Source organism: Suricata suricatta, chromosome 12, assembly GCF_006229205.1.
Source record: "Suricata suricatta isolate VVHF042 chromosome 12, meerkat_22Aug2017_6uvM2_HiC, whole genome shotgun sequence".
NCBI lineage: Eukaryota > Metazoa > Chordata > Mammalia > Carnivora > Herpestidae > Suricata > Suricata suricatta.
In genome coordinates this window covers 32,229,033-32,243,658 of record NC_043711.1, presented here as the reverse complement: position 1 = coordinate 32,243,658, position 14,626 = coordinate 32,229,033, and the positions used below count along the sequence as shown (strand labels likewise).

The following is a 14,626-nucleotide window of genomic DNA, read 5'->3' as shown; positions in this document are numbered from 1 at the left end:
ATAGTTTTACACTTGTGTGCTATATTCAAGTCTTCTGCGTTGCGTGGATGAGATGTGGTTGGTTAAGGTCTTTTGTCTTTAGATTTCATTTAGATCTTTCCCATTCTATGACAATGGCCAAGACTTTGACCTGATCTAGTTTGTGTTCTGTGCTTCCCCCTGTTTTCTGGATATGTGAAATAGCAGGATGAAAAAAATGGTTTATTGAGTTTGTTTTTCTTTCCTTGTGTATAAAATTTAAAAAGCTCTAAAACTGGCCTGTTGGTCTGTTTTCTAGTCAAGTAAAAATGTCCGTTAAGAGCAATTTTAATGTGCAGCCAGAGACAGAGGCTGACAGATGTGAAGGGGTTGCCTCACATAAATCCCCTTCCATTGTTGAGGTGGGCATATGGCCAGTGAGTGTCCTAATTATTGAGTGGCTTTTTATAGCCCCATTATTTATAATCACTTTTTGAATAACAGCTGAAAGACTATAGTGAGATGGAATGAAAATAGTCAAGTGTGAAAGTGATAATCGTTTATGGAATTACGGAGAGTAAAAATATCTGATACCAGCCCATGAAGTAGAACTCATTCACTGTAGTAAAATAAATTTTGTAAAGTTCATTTATTTATCCTGAAAAATACAGAGACAGCATGAGTGGAAGAGGCAGAGAAAGAATGAGACAAAGAATCCCAAGCAGGGTCTGTGGGAGCAGCAAAGAGCTTGACGCAGGGCTCGAATTCATGAAACTGTGAGATCGTGAGCTGAGCCAAAACCAAGAGTCGGACACTTAACCAACTGAGCCTCCCAGGTGACCCAAAATATTTTTTAACAGGTATACTATGTACCACATTCTGAAAATGGGAGCTGTGGTTAATCCAGAGAGGGAAATCCCTGTAAGGATTCTTACCTTAATGGATTTGCAACGTGTAAAATGACACAGCCACATGCACATAATAGGTACACTGTACCCATTTTTAATAGATGAATTCTATTTTGAAATACGTTAGATGTAAAAAATGTGCAAAGACAGTGCAGAAAGTTCCTGAATCTCATGGACTTTTCCCTAACGCTAATACCTTGTGTAACGGTTGTTCGTTTGTCAAAAGTAAGTTAACATCAGTACATTATGATAAACTCCAGTCCTTAAAAAAATTTTTTTTAAGTTTGTTTGTTTATTTAAGGAGAGAGAAAGCATGCACAACTGCAGGAGGGACAGAGAGAAAGAGAGACAGAATCCCAAGAAGGCTCTACACCATCAGTGCAGAGCTCAGTGTGGGGCTCAAACTCAGAAGCTATGAGATCATGATCTGGGTTGAGATCAAGAGTTGGATTCTTAACCAACTACGCCACCCAGGCAGGCCTATTAATTCCAGTCTTATCTCAGTTTCCACTAGTTTTTTTTCCCCCACTAGTGTCCTATGTCCCTGAATCAATGCACAATGCTGTGTTACATTTAGTTGACTCCTCCCATTTGTATCAGGTTCTTGATCTTCCCTTGTTTTTCCATGACCTTGACAGTTTAGAAGAATGTCAGCCCATAGTTCTAAGTTTCACTCTTTTCCGCTGGATGAATACCTTGTTCGAAGTCCAACGGCAGAGATCAGAAAGCTCAAGAGTTTGGAATTAGAACATGTGGTTCTCATCCTGAACCGGGAGTCTTTCTCCATGTGTTTTAAAGTGGGAATGATGCCACCTTCCTCCCTGGGTTTTACAAGCATTGAATGAGATAATGTTCGGAAAAGAATTCATGATAAAGCACGGAATTTGTCATCATCAAAGGGAAATCTGTGTTTATAATGTATGCATTTTTCTATTCTGTATTTTTGTATAAACTGGAGATTGATGCCAGTAACAGTTTATTTCAGGAGTCATTTGATAAATTTCTGTGGAGGCTATCCAGGTCTTTAAATATGTGAAATTTTTCTGCTTTATAGAGGATGTGGGGACAGATAATTTTCACCTGTTGAATACTGCTGAGAAAGCCACATCCATGCAGACCCACGCCTGACCTTCCTACTCCTTTTCTAAGCGAATGGTTTACACACCAGAGCTACGTGTACACACACCGATGCATGAACCCACGTACCTCTGACAATTTAGGAACGTGTAACATAAACGTTTATGAGAGAGACGTAATCTTCTAGAACAGGGAGTGGCCAGCTACTGCTTATGGGCCCAATCTAGCCTGCTACTGGCTTTTGTAATGAAGTTTTATTTAGAACACAGCTATGCACTCATTTACTTATTGTCCTGCATTGATTTTCTTCTAAAAAAAAAAAAAAAGAAAAGCAGAGTAGTTGGAGCACAGGCCTTTCAACCTGCAAAGCCTACAGTATTTACTATTGGGCATTACAGAAAAAATTTTGCCTACCTCTGCTCTCGAATCCTCCTGATGCCTAAGATGTTTTCCTTTCCATTCTCACTGTCTAGGACCATATACTTGTGATTCTGTCTTTGGTCCCCAGCTTTGAAAACTACTTAAAGAGAGGTACTGTGCAAAGAGTACTTACAGGGATGCTTTGCTTATGGGAAATGGTTTCTGCTTTTTTGGGCCCCTGAAACGATGGGATGTTGTTCATGGTCTCTGCCCCATGATCCAGCAGAAGCTGGTGTGACATGCTCAATTGTAGCCCTGTTTGTAATACAGTCACAGCCCCTGGGTCTTTGGCCCCAATCTACTGGTGCATGAATGATGTCAGACTATATTAGAATATAGCTTGCGACCCAGATTATCCATTCCTGTCTGAAATTGAATTGGGGTAAGGCTCGCAGGGTAGGGGAAGAGCTGTGTTAATTACTATGGATGTTCCGGGCTGTGAGATGCCTGTGGGATCTCAGTTTGCATTCGCATAGCAGTATTTAATATACCTTGCTTATCAACAGGGTCCTAAGAGCCAAGAGGACAGGTTCCTAGGAAGGAACTTTTCTTGGGCTGCCTGGCTGAATGTTCTTTGGAAGTCGGTGCTGTTCACATGTCACCGTCTTGGTTTCTGCATATGTTGAACATCGAGAGGATGTTGGGGCAACTGTACTATTTGATTGTTTAGAGGGGAAGTCCGTCTTTGGTTTTTATGTTGAGATTCACATAAAATGTTTTCTGGTGGCATGGTGAAATGGAACTGCTTTAGAAAAACAATTCTTTTCTTTTACTCTTTCTTGTTTTAGAAAATATCAAACCTATATAAACAGCATAATATATTGAATAAAAAGCATAACATATGCCATAATTAACTATAACTGACCAGCTATTAACATCTTGTATTCTTATTTCCTCTCCCTACATTTATATACATTTCCTTTTTACCTAATTACCTGGGATGATGGGGCAGTCTGTGAACCTCAGTTTATTATTCTGTAAAGTGGGACTGGAATTGAACTCACCAAGTTGAGGTGAGGATTGCAGAGTTATGACTTAGTGAGGATTGCAGAGTTATGACTTAGCACTGTGTCTGGCCTGTCGAAAGTGCTCAGTAAATGCTCGTTGGCATCACTCCAGTCCAGCAGGTCACCAAGTGGAGCTCTGTTAGATCCCAATGTTGTGTCTTTTTAAGAATTTAGTGTCTTCTTGAAGGGCACACGCATGTCTACAGATTGCACTTGAGGACCTGAGTGTAGAGACCTCTGCCTTGCACCATGTTGTTGACTTTGCTGGTCACTAGCTCCTATCAGCCATGTCGCTTTGCCAACAGAGCATCGTTGTCTTTTGCCTTTCCCTGTATACATCTTTCATCCTTTTCTGCCCCCCTGAACAGATGTTATTCTACTATACTAGTTTAACTGAAATAAATACAAGAAGCACAAAAGGCTGCAAATAATGAAAAAATAGAGATGATGGAATTTAAACCGTGCCTTTCTTTCCATGCTTAATTCAAGTTTCTTCTCACTGTGGGATGAAATTTGTTATAAAAAGATTCACCAGGAGAAAAAGAAGAGAGAAGACAGGCAGGAAATAATAATAATGTGAATGTCCTGAAGTGCTAGCAAAATGTTTTGTGCTCCTGCATGTGGGGAGTTAAATGTAAACAGTGGTTTCTAAAGCTTCATCAGCATACATAAATCTATTCGGCAGCTTCCTTTCTTCTTTTTCTTTCCTTTCCTTTTTTTTTTTTCTGTAAGTTCTACAGAAACATGTCTGAAAGCACCACTGTCTTTGTGCCACTATGGGAATGGATTCAGTCTCTGCGTGTCTCATGCCGCACCACCTGCCTGGTGTCATTTGCGCTGTGCTTGTTACTATAAGATTTTATTATTAGCCCAGGAGGATGGGCAGCATTTAAGGTGTGCAGAGAGATGCAGACCATTGGTGACAAATAGGGAGATTGCTCATCTTCAGAGTCTAGCTCCCCACATTTTGTTAGGAGGACTTGCTTTGGCCTAGTGACCATTGGTCACAAATGTCAGCAGGTCTTAGAATCACCTGGAAGGTCTGTTAAAACATAGACAGCTGAACCCTCAGAGTTGCTAATTCAGTCAGTTTGGGGGAAGCCTAGTAATTAGCATCTCAGCAGGTTTCCGGGTAGTGCTGCTAAGACTAACTTTGGAGACAGTGAACACCCTCTACCCTAAGAATTCTCCAAGGAGAATTGCCACCCTGGAGATTCAGGGCCAGCATCTATGGTGAAGACTTAGGAGGCTATGGTCTGTGGACCAAATCTGCTGCCCTTTATTGTAAATAAAGGTTTATTCGGAAAAATCCTTGCTCACATATAATCTGTGGCTGCTTTTATACTAAAAAGGCAAACTTTAGTAGTTGGACAGAGGCCAGATGGGCTCCCAAAGGCAGAGAATATGTACTGTCTGACCCTTGGCACTATATTGAAAATTTTTGCTGACCCCTAATTGTGACCAATGCTTGCAAGTCTTTGGGGGTAGGTAGGCTTGGAAGTCATTCTGTAAAAACTGAGTGTTCTCAATCTCTATGTGTTTCGAAGCAAAAGGTTTTGTTTGTTTCTTCATTTTACTTAAATACATATGATCATGGAATTCATCCATTTTTTTGCCACAGGCCATTCTTCACATAAATTTCCTCATTGCAACCAACAGTTTCTCAAAGTGAAGAGAAATGTATTTTAACAGTCCATGTTGCTCGTATAATACAGTGATGGAATCTGTCTGAATTATTGATGGAAAACTTTTAAAAACACATCCTTAGGGATGCCGGGCCAGCACACAGCTCTTGATCTCAGGGTCATGAGTTTGAGTCCCATGGAGGGCATGAGATTACTTTTAAAAATGCTTACTTTAAGGGGAGAAAACAATCCTCATTTTGACACTGTATTTAGTTAGTCAGATTAGTGATATTGTACTTCTTCTAGACCTAAGTGGAAGCCTTTCTGGAATGCAGTTTGTCAATATGTATGAAGAATCTTTAAAATAACGATTGTGCTCATTATTCTAGTAAGTCCACTTCTGGTAAATTTCAGCAAACATATGTATTCAAGATTTTTCATTACCACGTTGTTTATGATCATTTAAAAAAATCTTTATTGGGGCGCCTCAGTCAGTTAAGCGTCTGCTTTACGCTGGGATCAGGATCTCGCGGTTCACAAGTTCAAGCCCCGCGTCGGGCTCTGTGCTGACAGCTCAGAGCCTGGAGCCTGCCTCAGATTCTGTGTCTCCCCCTCTCTCTGCCCCTCCCATGTTTATACTCTGTCTCTCTGTCTCTCAATAATAAATAAAACATTAAAAATTTTTTTTAATTTTATTTATATATTTCTCTTTGAGAGAGTCAGAGACAGTGTGAGTCGGGGAGGGACCTATAGAGAGGGAGAGCGAGAGAATCCCAAGCAGGCTCCACGATGTCAGTACAGAGCCGTGTGTGGGGCTCAAGCCCCACAAGATCATGACCTGAGCTGAAACCAAGAGTCAGAGGCTTAACCACCTGAGCCACCCAGGTGCCCCCTATGATCATTTTTTTTAGAGGAACGACCTCTAAATGTCTGATTACATGAAACTGATCATATGATGATGCATCCACAGAGCAACTTTGGAGCCATTTAGAATCAAGCTAAATAAAGGGAAGCTGATACAGTCTTTTGGAGGCAAATTCATATCATTTTATCTTTTTGTGCCACTGTTTCCACTTCAAGGATTGTGAGAAAGAAATCAGAAATACAGTTCGATTTGAGGCATCTGGGTGGCTCAGTCAGTTAAGCATCCAACTCTTTATTTTGACTCAGGTCATGATTTCACGGTTCTTGGGGTCAGGCCCCAAGTGGGGCTCTGCACTAACAGCATGGAGCCTGCCTGGGATTCTCTCTCCTCCTCTCTCTCTGCCCCTCTGCCCCTTGCTCTTTCTCTTTCTATTTCTCTCTCTCAAAATAAATAACTTAAAAAAAAAAGAAATACAGATAGATTTTATCCAAGGCGGATAATCACAGTAGAAATCATTCATAAGCTTACTAATTGGTCATAGTTAAATAGGTTGTGATAGAATGAGAGATGACATACATGTGCTATTAAAACTCTATTTTTGAGCACTGCTAGTATACTGGAAATGCTTATGCATTATTTGTGAGAACTTTTGGATGTAAATCCACATGCCGGGCATGAGCCTCCGCCTCTGCCTCTCCTATTTACTAGGGATCTAATGGAACGCCTGTGCTGTCCTCCGCTGTGGTCATCAGCATTTAAGCCCAGACGTTGGAATCCCTTTTGTCTCCTCTCTTGCATTTGGCATCTTCTTCCATCCCTCGGGCACGCCTTGTTGGGTCCAACATTAAGTTACATCTCCCCTCTGCCCTCCTGCCCTTCTTCTCATCCATTTCCTTCCTCCAGGCCACTTCTGGTCCTGTGTCACCAGCCACACTGGCTGCACGCTGTCACCTCCCTCTACTCCTGACCCACTGTGCGGCTGCCAGGGGAATCTAAACATTTAGTCAAGGGAGGCCTTACCTCCCAGACTGCCATCCCTTCAGTGCATTCCTGCGGAGCGTAGAATAAAGCGCCAACTCCTTATCTTGGCCTGCAAGGCACAGGCTGATCCATCACAGCTTCTCTTTTTAACCTCTGTGCGGGATGTCCCTGTCCAAGCTCCAAACTTTTTCTCTAACACACCATCCTCTGTTCTATTTCCGTTCCTTTGCACAGGCAGCGTCCTCTGTCTAGAATGCTGTTTCCCCCACACTTTGCAGAGGTAACTTGTCTCATTTGATGTCTCATCTCAACAATGACCTCTGCCTAGAGGCCAGCCCTTTTCATGTTTCCTAAAGCATGTGTGTCCGTTCCTGTTTGGAGCTCGGTGTTGTCATGGTGAATCACGAGGGCCTACAGGTCTTCTGGCTGTCGGCACTTAATATCTGTTGAATGAGTGCCTGGATCCCCTCCATGTGTGAGGGTACAGGAAGGGTATCTGTCCCTATACGTAGGGCATACGGTACCAATAGGTTAATGGTGATTCAGATGAGGTTATAGTCGATTTTTAACCTTCATTGTTGTACTTTTGTACAACAAATTTTTCAAATCTTGAAATTACTCCATATTATCTTTTTATTGTGGTAAAATAGTATAACATATTGTACATACGTAACAGATTTATCATGTTAAGTATTTTAAGTGTATACTTTGGTGGCATTGAGTACATTCGCCCTGTTGTGCAGCCTCACCACCATCCATTCAGTTAGTCCATCCAGTTAGTATTAAATACTAATTCCCTAGTATTTTATAGTACTTTTACAGTAAGAAAAAAATGTTTGGAAAAAGTATGTGTGAAAGAAACAACTAGCAAAATCTTTTTAAGACAAAACTTAGTAATTGTATTTCAGGTTTTAAGTTTTAGTGACGATAAAACTAGGTAATTTGTATTTCGATTTATAATTTTGTGCTTAAAAAAAAAAACCTATCCTTTCCAAATGTAAACTGCTGAACCGACACAGGGTTTTTTCTTTCTTTCTTTATTTGCTATAAGAGGTCACTGCGCTACAAACCATTTGTGTTGCCTTAATAAATAAATCTTTCCTACAACTATAATCATTCCATGAAGAAATTGTGTGCTAATGCAGAATCACTTGGAAGTGCAGTTAGTTTAATATCCTCATGCAAGTTTTCTTTGGCATGGAAAATTTGCAATATATTAACGTCTAAATTCTGATTGGAATGAAACACTCTTCTATGACCTTCTAGAGAAGGATGCTCGGGAGCTTACATGACACAGAAGAGTTAGTTTTGCCTCCTCAGTTAGAAATGGATGAATCAAGAGGACTCAAAAGTAGTATCTTTGGAAACCTAGTTTCTTGGCCATGAAGATTATTTCTATTGACTAGTGTCCTTCCTTAGGATCTATCCTTTAGGAGCTAGAGATCAGACCAAGCAGAGTCCCCTCATAATCCATCACTTTGAAAACGATGCTTCTAGTTGAGATGGCAGAAAACGGTGTTGTGTGTGGGAGGAAAAGTTTGGAGGAAGTACACAATGATGTTAAGGGATCATTTCGTGTTTAAATAATAACAAGCAAAATTTGCGACCTAAGTAACTGATAAAGGAATCATATCCAGAATATTTAAAGAACATCTTATCAAAAATAATAAGATGGCCTATTAGGAAAATGCACAAGGGATGTGAATAGGCAAGTTCTAGAAGAAGAAACATAAAAGACCAAAAAATATGTTATAAAGGAAAAAATATATATATATATAATAGAATGATCAGTGTCACCAGAAATGTGTCGCCCTTATCTGGGACATTCCAATACCCCTAGTGATGTCTGGAACTGTTGATAGTACTAAGCCCTGTATATACTATGTTTTTTTGTGTCCTTGTACACATTTGAAAAGAAAAAAACATTACAGTGACATTTATTACTGCATTGTTGTATTGGCAACAGCATTGGAAGTAGCCTAATTTTCAATGAAGGAGAAATACATTTTATATTTTTTAATGGAATATTACACAGCATTTAAAGCAATTAACAGATTACATCAATTGGCATGGCTAAATTCCTCTAAACCAGCATGAATTTAAAAAAAGCAGAGATACATTGTTGTAAATTTAAAAGAGACAACTTCAGATACATTGATAAGAAAATATAAAATAATGGCAAATCCAGGACAGAGAGTAAGCTCCATTTTTGTCATTGAAATTATAAAATTGTCTTAAAATGAGCTCTGAATATTTGTTTGGGAAAAGCTCACTATATTTCTGACCTCTGTCTCTTTTCCATTTGCAAAACAAATCTTGAATTTCAAAGAAAGTGACAATGCTCTGGCGCTCTCTCTCTCTCTCTCTCTGTCTCTCTCTCTCTAACAATTTATTATTTCACTGGCTCACTGCCTTGACAATTAGGAGAAGATTTATAGACATATCCCCTGAATAATTGGCAATTAATTTGAGATTAGATGCCAAAAAGTACAGTATTCTTAATATAATGGGAAGGTGGAGGCTTTTCGCTTACAAATGTCACGGAACACAGAGTAAATGTTAACCGGCGGCGTAGTTAACCCTGCCCTTTTGCACATCTGCAGTAAAGAGGAGTTTTACTTTGATGATCATAAACTTGAGCTAGCTTGGCTAGTTTTAACGTAAATCTCAAGTGTAGACCAAGAGTGTCTATGGCTTAAGAACGCCTTCCAACCTATAAGCCACTGTTTTATCTTGATAGGTAACCCGTATATGATCCATAAGGATGTGTGAACCTGGGTTCTATATGGGATAAAGAGATACTGTATCCTGAATCTTCTTTAGGATTTTGCTTTTGACTCAAGCAATTCCTTTGGATCTCATAACATTTTTTTCTACTCATGGCTCAGTGTCTTTCTAATGCCTGCAACTGCGTCTCCTTAGGGGAATGTAAACTCTGGGTCTTCCACAATAAAGATTTTGCTGGTAAATATTGTTATCCTTTTGGTCCACCTCCAGAGTACCTTTTACCTAGCCATAGAGTTGATGGTGTGAATATTCAACACCAGTGATTTGCCAGTTGGTTTCATTTCAACTCCAGCACAGCACCAACAATATATTAAGTATGCACCAAATACTAACCCATTTACATATGGCCAGACAATTTTAGCATAAGTACTGTTTTATTTTTCCCTTCCAGAAACTCTAGAAATATCCTTTAATCTAAATTTCCCTATGCCTGTATTTTGTTTATAGCTATTTCTAAGTAATGGAATGGGTTTTATGCTTATGGGCATTTTGAAAACGAGTAACAGCCCATCTTTGAACTAATCTCAGCTCTTTCCCCCTTCACTTCAGTGATTGTTCATTCTACATTATCATGACAATTTCTACCTTTGCCAAGCAGTGTTGGAATCTCATTTAATTCTTATAACAATTTCAGGACAGACTTTCTGTTTTATCCGGGCTCTGTTTAACAAATAAGGTTCAGAGATGAGACAGTGTGCTTGGGTTCACCAGCTAGTAAATAGTGGAGCCAGGATTTAAACCCAGGCTTTTCTGTCTTAACTACCAAGATTTAATCTATTTTGCTTTCAGTTCATCTCTCTATTGGGAAATTGAGAATTAAGCATTTAAAATAGCCTGTCACATAGTCATTCAGTAATCATGTATACTTTTTAAACTTTTGAAATCAATTTTATAATAATATAACATACATACTTTAAATTGCATCCATTATATATATATACACATACAGTTCCATAAGTTTTGATAACTATGTAAACCCATATTATCACTACCACAGTTGATATTCTCTATCCTGGGGGAGCCTGGGTGGCTCAGTCTGTTGAGCATCTGACTTTGGCTCAGGTCATAATCTTATGGTTCGTGAGTTTGAGTCCCATGTCGGGGTCTGTGCTGACAGCTCAGAGCTGGGAGCCTGCTTCAAATTCTCTCTCCCCCCACCCCACTTGCACTCTGTGTCTCTCTCAAAAATAAATAAACATTTAAAAATTTATAAAAAGATTTTCTATATTGGCATCTACTTCAAAAACTTCCCTTGTGCTCTCCCCTTTGAAAAAAACTGTTTACCTTGGGGTGCCTGGATGGCCCAGTCATTTAAACATCTGACTCTTGATTTTGTCCCACATCATGATCTCATGGTTGGTGAATTCAAACCCCATGTTGGGCTCCATGCTGACAGTGCTGAGCCTGCTTGGAATTCTCTCTCCCCCTCTTTCTCTTCCCTCCCCAACTCACACACACCCTCTCTCTCTCTTAAAATAAATGAATAAACTTAAAAAATTAAAAAAATTCTCCTTATCTTAAAATCATTCTAGACTCTTAGGAAATTGTTAACAATAGTAAGAGAGATCTCTTGTGCCCTTCACCCAGTTTCCCCCCAGTGAGAACTGGTTACATAATTTAGTACAATCGCAAAGCTAAGAAATTGACATGGGAACACTCCATAGATCTTATTCCCTTGCCCCCTTTGCAGTCAGCCCTTGCCTACCCTCTGCCTCAGGTAAATACTGAACTGCTTTTTGTCACTATAGTTTAGATTATTCTAAAACTTTATAGGGGCCCCTTGGTGGCTCAGTTGGTTGGGCGTCTGACTTCGGCTTAGGTCGTGATCTCAGTTCGTGGGTTTGAGCCCAGCATCAGGCTCAGTGCTGACAGCTAGCTCAGTGCCTGGAACCTGCTTCAGATTCTATGTCTCCCTCTCTCTGATTGTCCCCTCCCCATGCTGTCTCTCTCTCTCCCAAAAATAAATATAACATTAAACAAAATTAAAAAAAAATGAAACTTTATATATAAACAGAATCATATACCATATTGCCTTTTGTGTCTAGCTTCTTTTGCTCAGCATTATAATGTGTTTTAAATGCATGAAAGACACTCCAAGTGTTAGTAGTTTGTTCCCGTTAATTGTTGTTGTAGCACCCTATCTGAATGTAGGGCAGCTTCCTTATCCGTTCACCTGTTGATGGACATTTTGGTTGTTTCCAGTTGTAGACTATCATATAGTGATGAAAGTTGTTGTGAAGATACATCCAAAAGTTGTATGTGTGGGAGAATGCACTTGTTTTCATTTCTCTTGCATAAATAAGAGTGAAAATGCTGGGTCATTTGCTTAGTCAAGGTTTAGCTTTGTAAGATAATTGCCAAATTCTTTTCCCAAGAGAATGAACCATTTTCTCTGCCCACTGACAGTGCCTAAGAGTTCCTTTCATTCTACAGTCTTGCTAACACTTTATTCTGTCCTGTAAATTTTTGCCATTTCAGGGGCTCCTGGGTGGCTCAGTCTGTTAAGCATCTGACTTCAGCTCAGGTCATGGTTCGTGGGTTTGAGCCCTGTGTCAGGGTCTGTGCTGACAGCTCAGAGCCTGGAGCCTGCTTAGGATTCTGTGTCTCCCTCTCGTTCTGCCCCTCTCCCCCAAAAGTGAACATTAAAACATTTTTTAAATAAAATTAAAAAAAATTTAAAAATAAGTTTTCCCATTCTAATAGGTGTGTGGTGGAATTTCACCTTGGTTTTGATTTGCCTTTCTCTGCTAATGAACGATATTAAACATCTTTTCATGCAGTTAAATGACCAGTCATATATAGTCCTTTGTAAATTGTTCAAATCTTGTGACCATTTTGTGAAGGGGATGGGGAGGGGATAGGTGGATGTGTGTGCTTTTTATTCCGCAAATATTTTATGAGTAATTGAATATTTATTAACTGACCCAGGATTGACTCAAATATACCTATTTTCCTTTTGGTCACTTGAAACCTTAAGTATAATACATCTCAAATAAGACAGTTCACATTAAGTTTTGTTCTAAGTCTCTTCTAAAATCATCATCTGTAATAAGGAATCTTTTGAGCATGATATTAAAATAAAGATTAGTTGTGTCCTGCCTCAGGTAGGACCTAGCATCGTCTTCACCATCAGTGTCATCTTCACGATAGATACATTTTTTGACCATGGGGAAATTATCATCTGAAGACATGAATTTTGTAGCTCACATAGATACTACATTGCTATTTTGTTTCTCTAAGGCTAGAAATGTTCTTACCTAATTTTTATCTTGTTTAAAAATGGAAAGATGATTTTAGCCTGGTTATTTTTAGCTGTCACTATTCCAGTCTTTCTCCATTAAGCATATATTAGCTAAGTTGATCTAAAAGCCCTCTGTTGGTCCTGTAGAGTATAATTTGTGTTTACAATTTAAAAAGAACACTTGGTTACCTTCTTTCTTCTTTGGCATATTTGTAACAATAATCTTTATAGCTATTGTTTTATTTTGTTAATGTAGAAAATTACAAAGAAATACACAGGCTCACTCAGGTAGCTATCACTTATACAACAATTTTAGTGAAAAAGCACTATGTATCTAGTGTTTATAAATCAATGCAGGATAGTAAGATCTGTATATCTCTGTCTATAGAATGAAAAGAGACATCTTCTTTCTTATTTCCCAGGCTCACTTCCCATTACCTAAAGGAAACTGTTGTTTAAAAACTTTGTGATGATTCCTTACATCAGTATAGACTGCCTCCTTTTTTCTTTGTTCCTTTGAACACAAAAGGGATCAGACAGCATGCAGCACCCTGCATATTTTCCTTTGCAAATCTAGCTTTCCTTAGAGTAGTTGCCGTATGAATGAACTATGCTTTACTTAGTTGATCACTGGTGGGTTTTTTTCCAGGTCTTTTGCTTTTATTTTCATTTATTTGCTGTTATAAAACTGCTGCTATAAGCAATACTGGAGATGTTGGAGATAGCATGTATATTCCTAGGTTACATTTCTACCATTTGGACCCATGGCCAAAGAACATTTTATAATTTGTCAGTTATTGCTACATTGTTCTCTTTAAGTTCTCAGCCATTTACTTACTGTCTCTTTAATAGGGTGTTCAAGTGTCTATAACACATATTTTAAATGTAATAGCCTCGTTTAGATTCTGTTATTTGAACCTTCTAGTGTTATGTGAAATGATACCCCCAAATTGATGCGCTTTCAGGGCTGTTTTATTGTTATTGCTTCTTGCTTGCTTTCTCTCCTGCCCAGGGAATCTGCAGTTGGTCCTCCTAATGACTGAGAGCAGCTGGCTAGAATGGCCTCAGGTGGCATTTCTACACACAGCTCTCAAGTTGCTCCATCTCTGGGAATCCCCATGGTTGATTTGCTCTATTTTATATTTTTCTTACAGGAGGAAAGCTGAACAAGGACCTGCGACATTTTCTCAATCAGCGGTTCCAGAAAGGCTCTCCTGATCATGAGCTCCAGCAGACCATAAGGGATAACCTTTACCGCCATGCTGTGCCTTGTAAGTAGCCAGTTTGGGGCATCTTACTGCTGGGTGTGTTTGTGGAAAGTTAGTGGAGACACAAGAGCTCACCAGTTGCTTCTGGAACACTGGGAAGCTTGCTTACTTGGTAACTCCTGAAGTCTAGGGAATCCTGAAGTCTGAGACATAGAGCACAGCCCAAGGTGAATTCTTTGGTGTTTAGGTTCTCACTCTACTGCTTGCTTGCTTATATGCCAGGTAAACTAGTTACTGGTTCTCAAATCAGTGGAAAGGACTTCTCTGAGTCATACGAGTTCCGTAGGACTATAATGAGTAGTAAATGGAATGAGACACGCAAGTGTATTTTGCAAAGTCCTGGCATGAGGTAAGCCTCCATAAATGTTAACCATCATTGTTATGACTGGGGTGGACAGGAAGCCTTCAGATTGATCTCTGTGGAGATCAGTGAGTCCCTCATGGCCCCTCAGAGCAGAGAATGCCTTAGCGGACTCTCTGTTCTTCCCC

General features: G+C 39.5%; 1 protein-coding gene across 3 annotated transcripts in view; it reads left to right on the top strand.

Annotated features, from left to right (window-relative positions):
* Positions 1-14,626, top strand: part of MAGI1 (membrane associated guanylate kinase, WW and PDZ domain containing 1) — a 624,267-nt gene that overhangs the window by 358,777 nt on the left and 250,864 nt on the right. For all 3 annotated transcript variants that reach the window (XM_029916404.1, XM_029916403.1, XM_029916405.1), the window contains exon 2: positions 14,024-14,140. In XM_029916404.1, coding sequence (XP_029772264.1) covers positions 14,024-14,140 — 117 coding nt within the window. The remainder of the gene's footprint in view (positions 1-14,023; positions 14,141-14,626) is intronic.